General features: G+C 42.1%; 1 protein-coding gene across 1 annotated transcript in view; it reads left to right on the top strand.

The window, feature by feature from the left end:
• The first annotated feature begins 1027 nt into the window (after positions 1 to 1027).
• The window catches only part of LOC148134148 (putative G protein-coupled receptor 139), an 80095-nt gene continuing 68570 nt past the window's right edge, over positions 1028 to 12552 (top strand). The window contains exon 1 of the mRNA XM_087985682.1: positions 1028 to 1166. Coding sequence (XP_087841808.1) covers positions 1028 to 1166 — 139 coding nt within the window. The remainder of the gene's footprint in view (positions 1167 to 12552) is intronic.

The following is a 12552-nucleotide window of genomic DNA, read 5'->3' as shown; positions in this document are numbered from 1 at the left end:
TGGGCCTCCTCCATCCCAAAATCTTAATCACTCGACGCCTGGAGGAAGAAATACTCATCTTCTGTCTTGGGACCCTGCAACAACATAGGATCAGTATGGATTTCACAAGTTTCCACATTTTTCTTCCCCACACGTTATCCCAGATCCAAACTTCCAACTCAGCACCTCCTCATGATTTGTCCTACCTGTCCATCTTCCTTCCCATCTATCCGCTCCATCCTCCTCTCCAACATCTCAACTTTAAACCCAACTTTATCTACTTATCATATTCTCAGCTATCTTCCCTCAACCCCATCCCCTTTTCATTTATCTCTCAGTACCCTTGAGCCATAAGCCTCGTTCCTGGTAAAGCACTTACACAAGAAATGTCGATGCTCCTCTGATGCTGCCTGACCCGCTTTTTTTTTTGCAGCACCACGTTCTCGACTCTGATCTACAGCATCTTCAATTCTCACTTTCTCCTTTGAGTAAATGTATCCAGAAATGTTCCTACCAGACATTTTATGCAGCTGCTCTGTTATTTTATCCCTCTCACCTATAGAAACAGAGTGGGACATTTACAGCCCTGCAGTGGTCTGGCAATACTCCCACATGCAAGACAAAAGTAAAAAAATGGAAGATTTATAGTCCGTCCGTCATTAACCCTCATCTATTCCATCCAGACTCATTAAATATTCCCTTTTATTGTGATATGAAATGTTCTGTAAGGAAATGGTTAACGGGACATGTTTGTTCAGTGACTGTGTTTAATGTCAGTCCTCCATGGATTATAATTATCCCAATGGAAGTTTTCCATCTTCAAATGATAAATGGGCTCCATTCAAAGTATTTTGCCATAGTCTGAGCGGGAGCATCGCCGACAGCACTGACAGGGATCAGCAGCTCCAGAAAGAGGGGGAGGAAAGATCATTATCTGAGAACATTCGGCTTGAATGTTACAACAATGGATCCGAATCTGAGAATATTAGACTGCATTGTCCCTACAATGGAAGCGAATCTGAGAATGTTGAACTGGAATGTTACAAAAATGGACAGGACTTTATTCTATTATGTTTGGCTTATTTCTAAATATTATGATTGGTTGCCATTAGATTCAAGAATCTATTATGCACTTCGCATTATTCAACATTTTTATTATCCTCTCCTGTCTATCGTTGGTGTCTTTGGTAAGTCTCAGCGTCCAGATATTTTTTTTCTATAAACCAACTGTGACTGCATTACTGTTCTTTCATATAGTCTTCACTTCTTGTCACTATTATTGTTTCATGTTGAGACTCTGAATCCAGATATTCACTCTGCAGATCACGACGAAATGAATCAGGGAACTTGATCATTTACTTTCTCCCTCCTTGCTTCTGGCAGTGTTACTCATGGGTCTCTATGTTGACGTACTCAGTTTCAGATGTGAACCATTGTCTCCCTGCCCTTGTTATTTAAATATTGGGAGCGTGGAGGTCATTGCCCACTATTATGTTTACAAACTCCAATTCTTTCCTGGGACTCCATCTCATTCCTGGCCAATATTTTTTTCATTCATTTCTGGGACTTGAACATTGCTGGCTGGCCAGCCTTGATAACCCATTCCTACGTGCCCTTGAGAAGATGGTGGTGAGCTTCCTTCTTTAATCGCTGCAGTCCACTTGCTGTCGGTTGACCCATAATGCCAAAAGGGAAGGAATTCCAGGATTTTAACCCAACGAATGTATATTTCCAAGTCAGGGTATGAGTGGCTTGGAGGTGAATTTACAGGTGGTGGTTAAAGCAGACTAATCACAACTTTGGTGAAGCTGATTCCTGACACAATGCCCTGACCATTCTTACCTTTGACTACACAATGCTCCAGATTGTACTTCATTGGCTTAACTCATCTGCTGTTTGAACCTTGAGCTGTGAAGTACAGACTGTATGATGACAACAATCTGCTGCTGACACTGTCAGCTTGAAACCTGTAGAAACAAATCTGATTCGAACTCATACCAAACTACTATATATCTGACATTCCTGTGCATGCTGATCTATCTCGCTATGGTGTCTACCAATGCCTTTATTTTAATATTCTCAAGCACTTTAACTCATCTGTCCATGAAACTTACCTCAGTCTTTCTATCTTGATTGTCCCTTCAAGTGTATTTTCTCTCAAACACACACAACACACAAACACACACACACACACACACACACACACACACACACGCACGCACGCACACACACACACACACACACACACACACACACACACACACACACACACACACACACACACACACACACACACACACACACACACACACACACACACACACACACACACACACACACACACACACACCTTCTTCTGGTCCAATGGAGATAGAAACCTTCCCCTGCTGTGTGTATTTGATGTGTGTATCGTCCCCATATGATAATAAATGGTAGCAATGCTCCTCCTGCTGGGCAGATAATCCAGGTTACTGAGTAATGCACCAGCACAGTCTGCACAGCTATCCGTGTTAGTCATCTTGTCCTTGCTTATGTTGTTTGAAGTGTTCTGTGAAGCAAATGCAGAAACAATTCATTTAAGCTGATGTGAAAATACCTTTATTCAATGTTCTCATTCTTGTAATATTTGCTCTCTAAGGGGTCAATTCTCCAGTTAGTCCCACTTTTTCTCCATATTTCCACAACATGTTCTCAGTTATTTAACTATCTGTGTCTGTCTTTAATGTGAATCTTTCTGTCCCTTTGTATCTTTCCTGGCCTTGGTTTTTAGCTCCCTCGTGTATTGAGTGCTGACATTGTGAAACTCAGAAGCAATAAAATGGTGTGTCTTGGGCAGTTGTTCACGTCGTGGTGTGTCTCATGTGGTGTTCCATGGGAGGGGGAGGGGGGGCGAAAGTTGGAGTGTGCCGGGCTGTTGTTCACTTTCCGGTGTGCCCCATGTGGTGCTCCATGTTGGAAGGTGATTCAGCAGCTTGACTCACGTTTTTGAAACTTAGTCTGTACCAATCCACTTAACGTCTGACGTCTGTGTTTGTCCCTCTGAGCTGATCATGTGGTCAGTAACACGAGGACACCCCTTGTAAAGGACCAGGTATCTAACATCTCTCACAATGCTGCCCCTTTAAAAAAAGGTTATTTGCTCCTTTTCTTTAAAGACAGCACTTAAATGCCGAACTGCCTTCTGCAAACGGCTGAAGTAAATAATTTAAGAGGCTTTTAGGTTTTTCTTAAATAATGATAACAATGGCCAGCTCTCACAAATCAGGCTTTCCAGTTTTTCTGAGCTGTAACAGTCACCAGGTGCTTGGGTTCGGCAAAGGGTTGCATCATTCAGTAAATGACCCCTTGCTGCTATTCTCCCTAAAATCTCTCTTGATCCTGGATTGGAGAACTGCATGCAAGACTGATTGGCCTTGGATGTGTCTTTTTGCCAAGGGATGAGTTTATGGGATGTTTCTACATTGGAACAGTTCATTCGTGGAAGGTACTGTATTTATTATTCTGTTAAGGTTTCCAATAGTTAAGTCATTCTTAATTCCTCTTCTTTTTGTGTGTGTTTTTATTAGAGTGTTTAATTAAATTGTGTTTTGCTTGAAGTTGAGTGGTTTGACCAGCCATATCGCATCTGGAACACCCATTTCACATCTACATTGTCAGACAAGCTGGAGTTTGTTTTGTGAGAAAAGGAGAGATAATTGCAGCTAGAGCTTGGCATTTAAATTTTGGTTGAAACACCAACAGAATTTTGGAAATGGCTAGACTTCAATTGCAGATGAGGCAGCTTGAACATGAAAATGTATTGAAACAGTTTGAAAAATTATTAAAAGTAGAATTAAAAGAAAAGGCAAGGACGAAGAAAGACAGTAAACGAAAGAAGAAAAACAGGAAGAGAGAGAGTTTCAACTTTATAAGTTAGCAATTAGAGAGGACAGTCGACTTAGCAGGATGGAGATGAAGGTAGATGGTAGGCTGAATGAGGAGGATAGTGAGAATGAGAAACCCTATGGGAGTCAAAGGCCTGATGGGGATCTGTTTAAATACATTCAAGCATTGTCGACGTTTGATGAGAAGGACGTAGAAGCCTTTATAATTTTATTTGAGAAAGTGGCTAACGAATGCAGTGGACAGTGACTATGTGGATTTAGTTGATCCAAACAAAGCTGGTCGATGTAAGGAGTGAGGTATTTGCATTCCTTTCGGAAGAGGTATCTGGCCAGTATGAGGAGGTGAAGAAAGCCATCAAATTGCATATGAGCTTGGGTCAGAAGGCTACAGACAGTGTTTCAGGAATCTAAAAAAGCGTCCCTGGTTAAATGTACATTGAGTTTGAAAGAATCAAACAGAGTAATTTTGAAAGGTGGGTAAGGGTATTAAAAAGAGAGCAACCTATGGCACTGTTAGAAAGATTCTTATTTTGGAGATGTTCAAGAATTCACTTCCTTCAGTCGTGAGAACTCGTGTGGAAGAGCAGAGAGTTAAAATGGCAAGATGAGAACTGAAATGGCTGATGATTTTCAGTTGGCCTATAAATCAAAGTTTGGTTTCTGTGAGGGATTGAGAAGAATGTGCGAGACCTTCTTAAAACATATACTTGTGCGAGTAAGATTTACTGGCATAGGCCAGGAGTAGGAGGAGAAGAGGTTGCAGCATTAAGAGGTACCCAAGTATGTAAATGTTTTTAAGCTGAGACATGAGGAGACATGTCATTCAGAAGGACTGTGAGAGAGATGTAAGCTGCTCCATTATGTAACGTGTGGTTGGAGTGTCCAGGGAAACCATCAACAAAAATATTTCACAATTGGGTAGGAGGCCTTGAGCTTGCTGTTGGCATTGCAACATTTCAGCATTTAACTTGGAATTAACATGCCTGACACAAATCTATATGCGATCATAACGCCTAAACGTTATTGGAGAAATTTAGGGAGAAAACTTCCGGTCTGTTCAGATAGAGGTTATTATTGTTGGCATTCAATCTGGAAGTTATACAGGTGACAGGACGAGAAACCGTACTTGCTGACAAGTTGCTGAGGCTTGGATGAAGAAATGCAGAGGCGTTCTTAGGCGCAATTAAACTGACTGAAATAGAATGGAGTTGTGGATGTTCACACGCTTCGTGTCAATGCAATATATATGTATTGTAGTCTACTAAAACAGTTAGAATAAAGGATTTAAAATGAGGCAATATTTGTATATGGATGGTTCATTTTGTTTTAAACGGGGAGTTGTTATGAAACTGTCACTTTAAAAAAGTTATTTTCTCTTAGGTTTTTTTTTAAGAGAGGTCTTAAAGGCAGAGGTGGAGAACTGCCTACTGAAAACGGCTAAATTAAATAACTGAGGAGACCTTTTATTAAACCGGTCGTAACAATGGAAGGGCAGTGGCCAGCTCTCCCAGACCAGGTTTCCTCGTTTTGTTCTTAGCTGCAGCATTCAGAAGCTGCTCGGGGTCCCAGAAGGGGTGGAAGCTTCAATACATTATCCACCGCTGCTCTTCTCTGTGAGATCTCTCTTGAAGCGGCTTCCTCCTGGATTGGAGAACTGCACGAAAGATTCTGTGCTTGAATTTACCTATTTGCCAAGGGGTATGTTTGTGGGATGTTCCTGTATCAGCACAGTTAATTAGTAGAAGGCATTGCATCTATTGTTTGCATAAGTGTTCCAATAAAGAAGCAATCCTAAATTGTTCATCTCGGTGATTTTGTTTTAACTAGAGTGGTTGAATGCTTTGAGCTTAACATTGAGTGGTTTGACCAGTCACAACACATCTGGAACATCCAATTCATGTCTCCATTTAATATAAGGAAATTGTAGGGTTGAGGTTGCCTTCTTAAAACACTTGTAGCTGAGGGGCTTGTGATTGACTCCTGTTATTGAAATGTTAGTGGAGGTGCTGGGGATAGTTTGCTGGAGGTTGTGCTGTGAGTTGCCTGAGACATTCAGGGAGTCCTGAGGATTTGGTGATCCAAATCTGCATGGAGCATGGGGACTGTAGTTAGAGCTTCTGGGTCTGCAATGTGAACATCAAATGGAGCAGAGGCTGCAGAGACGATAAGCTCTGAAACCACGGAGAGAGCATCTGTGAGGAAAAGAATCTGTCGTATCTATCTTTGTCTTATCCTGGAGAAGCACACACTGTCACTCTCCTCATTACATACACCGGTGCACACTCACCCTATCTGCTCCACGCACACATTGACACTCTCCCATCTCACATGCGCACATACATACACACACCCTCTCTTCCTCTCCATTCCACACTCACACATACACTTGCCCTCACTCTCTCACGCATACACATACTGTCTCTCTCTCCCCTTCACAGAAACACACACACACACTCCTCTCTCTTTCACACGCACAACCACACAAACACATATAGACGCATACGTATGCATATAAATTTGTAGGGTGAATTTACACTTGCACAATTGTATTTGCATACATAATCTATTTTATTCAAAAACATACAATTTGTAGTCAGTTGGACAATGTGGTATTCATCACCTCCTACGTTGGAAATAAACCTAGTCCGACTCCAGGTGAAGACGCAGTCAGACTCTAAACAAGACCTCATGCCTAAAATACATTGTCTGACCGGAGGTGTCAACTTCTTTCCATCGATAATACCAGAAGCTATCTCGAGGCAGCGACTTGAAAAAAAAACGCAGAGACTTGCATATTAATCAAGCTAAACCAGCCTTCCCGTTCGAAAAGAATAAAGATTTAAGAGCCATCTTCGGTGTGTTCAATTCATGTGCAAGAGTTGTACACACTTTGATCTTTTCCTCATATATCCTGTCTCTAAGGTCTTCTTCTCTCCCTAACACCTGGTGAAGAAGCAGCTCACAGTAAGCTAGTGTTTTTAAATAAACCTGTTGGACTATAATCTGGTGTCGTGTGGATTTTGACCTTGTCCAACCCAGTCCAAAACCAGCATCTTCGTATCATGGTTTCTATTAGTTAGCCAGTCCTTTCTCATAGCATTTCTTTTCTAACACAATGTGCTCTTGTCTTGCCTATTAGTCTTTTGTGAGGCACGTTTTGCAATTGCTTCTGGAAGTCCAGATATAATATATCTGTAGGATCTCCTTTGTCCACATTGCTTGTCACATTTTTAAAATGTTAGTCAAATCATTCAAACATGATTTATCCTTAGTAATACTATATTAACTGTCACGGATCGTGGCGTGACTTTGAAAATCTCCCGTTATTAATTCCTTCATACTAGATTCTAACAATTTGTCTTCAATCCCAATAATTTGCCCAATACTTTCCATTCCCTAGTGAAGTTGGTTATTCTAAGTTCTTCCCTATCTATAACCTGCACATTCCCTTTCAATTCCTGTGAAACAGGCACAAAACTGCAAAAGATCTCCTCCAATTGCTGTGTAAGAGGAATTAATGGCTGAGTGTATTAATTCTGTACAATGTTTGATCAGGGATCGTCAGCGTGAAGCCATCAGAGGGAAGTCATACTGAACGAATTTTATTGACTTTTGTTCGAAGAGGTCATTTAAATGGTTTTTCAGCCATGCCTTTGACAAAGCCGCACGGGGGAAACTGATAAAGAAAGTAAAATCTCACGCTATCAAGGGTATCTTGGCAATTGGTATTCAAATTGTCTTAGTGGCAGGAGACAGAGGATGGTGGGAGAAGGCTGTTTGTGCGTCTGGAGACCAAAGTCCCCTGGTGTACCACAGGTATCAATACTGTGACCCTGATTATTTGTGGTATTCATAAATTATGTAGATGTGAAAGTGGAGGGGGGTGGGGGGAGTGTAATAAATAATTATATGTTCGAAACAAAGATTTGACAGGTGGTCGTCAGCTCGGAGGAAGGTCTTATGTTACAGGAAGATGCAAATGGAATGGTCAGATGAGCAGATCGATGGCAGATGAAATGCAATCCTGATAAATATGAGGTGACGCACTTTGGAAGAAGGAACCAGATAGGGGAGAACTTAATGAATGGCAGCACACTAGGAAACTCGGAGGGTGCTTCTCCACACATCCCTGAATGTGATGGACAGGGTAATAGGTTCGCTAAGTAGTTACATGCGACTGTTGGCATAGCTTTTATTCAACGAGACATAGATTGTAAGAGTTATACAAGATTTTGGTTAGGCCAAAATGGAATACTATGTGTAGTTCTGGGATTGTAGGAAGGATGTAATTGCACTCTAGGGCTGCAGAGGAGATTCACCAGGATGGAGCATATCAGCTATGGAGAGAGGCTAAATAAGCTCGGGTTGTTTACTTTGGAGCTGAGAAGGCTGAGGTGACATGATTTAGAAGGATAAGATTACGAGGGGCATGGACATGATGGTTGGACAGCAGTTGTCCCTTTTAGTCAAAGGACCAAGAACAAGCAGCAGACTTTTGAACTGAAGGGTTTGAGGTTTAGAGAGGATTTGAGGATTGTTTTTCACCGAGAAGGTGTTGGGGTCATGAATAAACTACCTGAGAAGGTAGTTGTGATGGGTAATCTCGCAACCATTAAACAGTAATTGGACCAAACCTTGAAGTGTCATAACATTTATGGCTATGGATCGCATGCAAGAAAGTAAGACTAATATAGATCATGCTTTTTTTGATAGAACAGTGTCTACGCTTCTGTGACGGTTTCATTGTGGAAGAAGAAGCACTTAGGAAGATATATGGTTTGTTGACTTTCATTTTGGAGGATTTGTGTACAGGAGTACGGGTGTGTCACTGTAGCTGTACAGAATTTTTGTTTATCATCAGGTTTAGGTACACATAGTTGTGACTCTGGCATGTTCAGCCACACTTGTCACTGAACCATAGATTGGCTTGATGGTAATGGTAGACTGAGGGATTATCCTGAGGGCGGAGTTACAGATTACGATTGAATACAATTCTGCTGCTGCTACTGTGAGCTACAGCAGCACATGAATGCCCCGTTTGAGTTGCAATATCTGCAATTAAATTCTACTGACTGTTCCACAGTTCGCACCGAGCCCCATTCACCAATCAGCCCTGTACTAAGTGACCTGCTCTGGTTTGTGATGTAGGAACACTTCCATTTTCATATTCTCATTCCACTGAGGGTCTATCCTTGATGTCATGGCCTCCAATGTATTACCTTCCTAAAACCCTTTAAAATATTCATTTGATTACTTTCAATTCCCATAATGCCATCATCTGTGTTGATGCGAAAACCTTATTTAGTGGCAGTGGCAATGAACGTGTGCACCTAGTGCTATTGTCCACTTTCTGGTGTACAACGATCCATGTCGGACAGGGCGTTCGAGCAGCTTTGACACACGTCTGTGGAACTTGTTCAAAAACAGAAATTTCTGAAGAAACTAAGCGGGTCTGGCAGCGTCTTGTGGAGTGAATGTAAAGTTGATCTTTCAGGTCCAGTCACCCTTCTACAAAGCTCGCAGTGTCTCCCTTAAAACTTGCATTTTTATTCCCAGTATCCGTCGGTATTTGTTTAATTGAAAATGTGTTCTGTGCCTATTTATTTCAGGAGAAACTCAACAGGAGGGGCAGCATCTGCAGAGACTATGAAACAGAGTTATAGTTACAAATCTAGTGTGACACTTCTTCAGAGCTGGAAAGGATTGGAACCTGAGCTTTTTAATCCGTTGACAGAAATGAGGGGGTCGGTGACGGGGAAAAGAGGGCATGGCAAAATATAACCGGATTTTTATCAGTGGTGAACGAGAAGATGATGTGAAATAGCTTTCAATTAAGATGCGAATGGGGGAAAGGGGTTCTCTCTATTGAGTGCAAGATAAAGAAGACACAATCACACAAGGTCATAGAAATAGAGAATGGCCATATTGGGGTTAGGCTGTGAAGTTATGGGATTGAATATTAACTCCTACAGGCTGTAACGTTCCAAAGTGCAAACTGAGGTGTGACTCGAGTTTGGGTTGTGTTTCATTGAGACATTGCATCTGCCCAGGACTGAAATGTTAGCATCAGAGCACGGTAGATTATTAAAATTGGAAACAATGAGAAGGTCAGGATTATTCCTCCAGAGTGGGAATATTCCTCAATGCAGTCTCTGTTTGGTCTCCCCAATGTAAAGGAGACTGAATTGTGAGCAGCAATGATTGGAGATTGGATTGAAACTGTACAAGTGAAATGCTGCTTCACCTGGAAGGTGTGATTGGGACCTTGGACAGTGAAGAGGGAAGAGGTGATGGGCAAGTGTCGCAGTTTCTGCAATTGCATGGGAAGGTGCCATGGGGGAGTGGGGAAGTGTTCGGAATGATGGGGGGTGTCACAGAGGGAATGGTCCCTGTGAATTGCTGACAGTGGACAGGAGGCGAAGATGTGTTTCATGGTGCTGTCCTGCTGGAGGGTGGTTGAAGTGGGGAAGTATGATTCTGTGATTCTAGTGCAGTAAGAAGTGAGGACAAGGGGAGGTCTATCATTGTTCTGGGAAGTAGTGGACGGAGTGAGGGCAGGAGTGAGGGAGACGGGATAGTCACAGCTGAAGGCTCAGTCTACCGGAGTTTGGGGATTTCAGGTTTGAAGGAAAAGGAGCTCACGTCAGCGGCTGCCCACTGGTATATGGCATCATTAACCAAAAACAACAGAGATGGAGAAACTGGGAGAATGGAGTCAGCCTCCGCTGATCATGTGTTTAGCCACATGCAGAAGTTCCTCCTGAATATTTGAAAAGAACCAAGCATACAAATTGCGGATTTCTGTCTCACATCTAGTTTGAATTGCGATGTGGAAATACACCCAGGGGAAGGTCAGTGGGTATACATGGGCAGACATTCAAGGAGATATCACATAATGCTCAGAAATAATTGTTTCTGTTCAAAAAGAAGGACTCGATAAGAAGGTGACCACACAAAAGCTGTCAAGGATACTATTAATTTGCTAATTGATAAGCAGTAGTGAAGGGCCAGATTGAGAATGTTTATTCCAGGGACCATGAGCAGATACTGGACATGAATTTCAGCTGTGCTTCCTGAACTACCCCCAGAAATGCCTGCCATTGCTACTCCAATCATTCCCTGCTCGTCTCCCCTTCCTGCTGCCAGGTTATCCCTATCACATTACAGAGCACATTTTCTCACATTATGGTCCCAACCCCCTTCACCTGAAGCTCTTTGATCCAGTCCACCTTCCCTGCCCAAACATCAATCTACGTTTTGTGCTGTCACTTTGCCTCTAGTCTCAGTGTGGTTCGGCCTCCCCATTCATGCTGTTTTACACCTCCCACTCACATCTCATTCCGGAAAGTTTCCTTCTTGGAGTAAACCATATTGAAAACACCTCTTCCCCTTTGCACTGAATTCACACTGTGATCCAAATTTCCAAAAGTATACTCAGCCTTCATCTCACTCTGCTAAAGGCAATTGCATGTTGACCGTCTAGTATAAGAATTTCTTTTCTAACATAGATCTGGCCAGAGATACGTTTTCACTGTGGAGATCATCAGCCCCTTTAGACAAAAGAATTCAGGTACTTGATGTCTTATTGGCGCTAGTACGAGTTTCACGCTACCTTAGTATTGTAACATGGAGAAAAAACAAATCACAGTATGAACTTTGGGCTGAGTGTTGTTTACCTGTCATTTTGAATACTGTATCAAATTAGTATTGCTTACTTTAAAATGCTTGTTCTTGAAGCTCGTATCAGATGGAGTGTAGGAGGTTGAGGGGTGACATTCTAGAAGTTTATAATATCATGGAGGCATGGATAGGGTGACTAGCCAAGGTCTTTTCGACGGGATAGTAGAGTCTAAATTTAGAGGACGTAGCTTTAAGGTGAAATGGAAAATATTTAAAGGAGACGAAGGGATAATGTTTTCACACAGAAGGTGATGTGTGTATAGAAGGAGCTGCCAGATGAAGAGTAGTAGATGCAAGTACAGCTACAACATTTCAAAGACATTTGGACAAACATATGAATGGGAAAGGTTCAGAAGCATATGGGCCACATGCAAGCAGATGGGACTAGGTTAGATTGGAAAGCCTGGTCCGCGTGATCAAGTTGGACCAAAGAGTCTGTTTGTGCGCTATATGACTGTATGAATCTAGAAAGCGACGAAAAAGGAAGAAAAGATATGATGTAAGCAAATTGGCAAAAAATATAACAACAAACAGCACGAGCTTTTCTATGTCTATAAAGAAAGTTCAAGATGAATGAGGACGTTTGGAGGGTGTGCCCAGAGGGAGCAGATAGATAATCAACACCAGAATTTTACGTCATTCCTCACAGTATTTCAATGATGTAATCAAAATGATGCTCGGAGGGAATGCCCTGAAGAAGGGCTTATGCCCGAAACGTTGATTCTCCTGTTCCTTGGATGCTGCCTGACCTGCTGCACTTTTCCAGCAACACATTTTCAGCTCTGATCTCCAGCATCTGCAGTCCTCACTTTCTCCTCGAAGCAGTAATTCATTGTTGGTTTTAAAAGCAGTGATTCCAGAATGACTGGAGGTACTGTGTGAAATATTCCATAACTCTCTGGATTACAGGAGTGTTCCAGCGAAACTGGAAACCCTCTATTGTGGCGCCTGTCTTCGAGAAAGGAGCGAGACTGAAAGCAGGAACTATTTAGCCTCACCATTATTGCTG

This window comes from Chiloscyllium plagiosum, unplaced genomic scaffold (assembly GCF_037043375.1).
Source record: "Chiloscyllium plagiosum isolate Xiang-an unplaced genomic scaffold, Cpla_swu_hap1 HiC_scaffold_69, whole genome shotgun sequence".
NCBI classification, from domain to species: Eukaryota; Metazoa; Chordata; class Chondrichthyes; order Orectolobiformes; family Hemiscylliidae; genus Chiloscyllium; species Chiloscyllium plagiosum.
Note: the sequence above shows the minus strand (reverse complement) of the source record. Positions and strands in the feature narration are given on the sequence as shown.